Source organism: Penaeus monodon, chromosome 29, assembly GCF_015228065.2.
Source record: "Penaeus monodon isolate SGIC_2016 chromosome 29, NSTDA_Pmon_1, whole genome shotgun sequence".
In the NCBI taxonomy this organism is placed as follows: domain Eukaryota; kingdom Metazoa; phylum Arthropoda; class Malacostraca; order Decapoda; family Penaeidae; genus Penaeus; species Penaeus monodon.
This window is the reverse complement of record NC_051414.1, coordinates 30,625,739-30,626,432: the sequence shown is the minus strand read 5'-3', so window position 1 is coordinate 30,626,432 and position 694 is coordinate 30,625,739. Positions and strand designations below refer to the sequence as shown.

At 49.4% G+C, this 694-nt stretch overlaps 1 protein-coding gene across 1 annotated transcript in view; it reads left to right on the top strand.

The window, feature by feature from the left end:
- LOC119591839 overlaps positions 1-688 on the top strand; it is a 6,446-nt gene extending 5,758 nt beyond the window's left edge. The window contains exon 5 of the mRNA XM_037940584.1: positions 165-688. Coding sequence (XP_037796512.1) covers positions 165-638 — 474 coding nt within the window. The 3' untranslated portion in view covers positions 639-688. The remainder of the gene's footprint in view (positions 1-164) is intronic.
- Positions 689-694: the final 6 nt, after the last annotated feature.

Sequence of the window (694 nt, the reverse complement as noted above, 5' to 3'; positions counted from 1 at the left end):
TTTTTAATAATAAAGTGCGAAAGCAGTAAAGAATATACAACAACCCTATTTTCTGATTTCTACGACTCTTCACTGCATTAAAAGCCAAGAATACATTCTACTCTCATATCCAGACACCATAACGTAAACAGTGCATTTACCCCTCTCCCCTTCGCCCTCGACAGGTGACCGGTGAGGTATCAAGGATCAACCAGTATGGAAACCAGAGCCACTGCATCAAACACTCCGTCCTCAGGAAGTTCTGCTTCTGCAAGGACCAGCTCGAGACCGACCACCCCACAGACCACAAGACCTCTGATACAGATCTCAAGGACCAACAAGGGCTTAAGAAAACCACCGTCGACCACCCCACACACAAGACACATGGCACTGAAGAAAGCCGCGCCAACGAGTCTTACGCCACTGCTCGTCAGGTGGACAAGGCTGGGGACGACCGCCACACGACCAAGCCTTTCGATAACGACCATCAGTACGACCACAAGCAACAAGAGGGACTTCAGACGCCCGAAGGAAGCTCGGAGAATAAGAATTCTGGGATGAAGAATGAGACTACGAGACGACAAGGAGAGAAGGCGGCGACGAAGGAGGTGGAAGGGACGGAGGACAAGAAGGAAAAGAGTGATAAGGGGAAAAGATGAATTGTGGAATAGAAGAGGAGGAATCGTGGAGAGAACGAGGAAGGTATAGAAGCTGG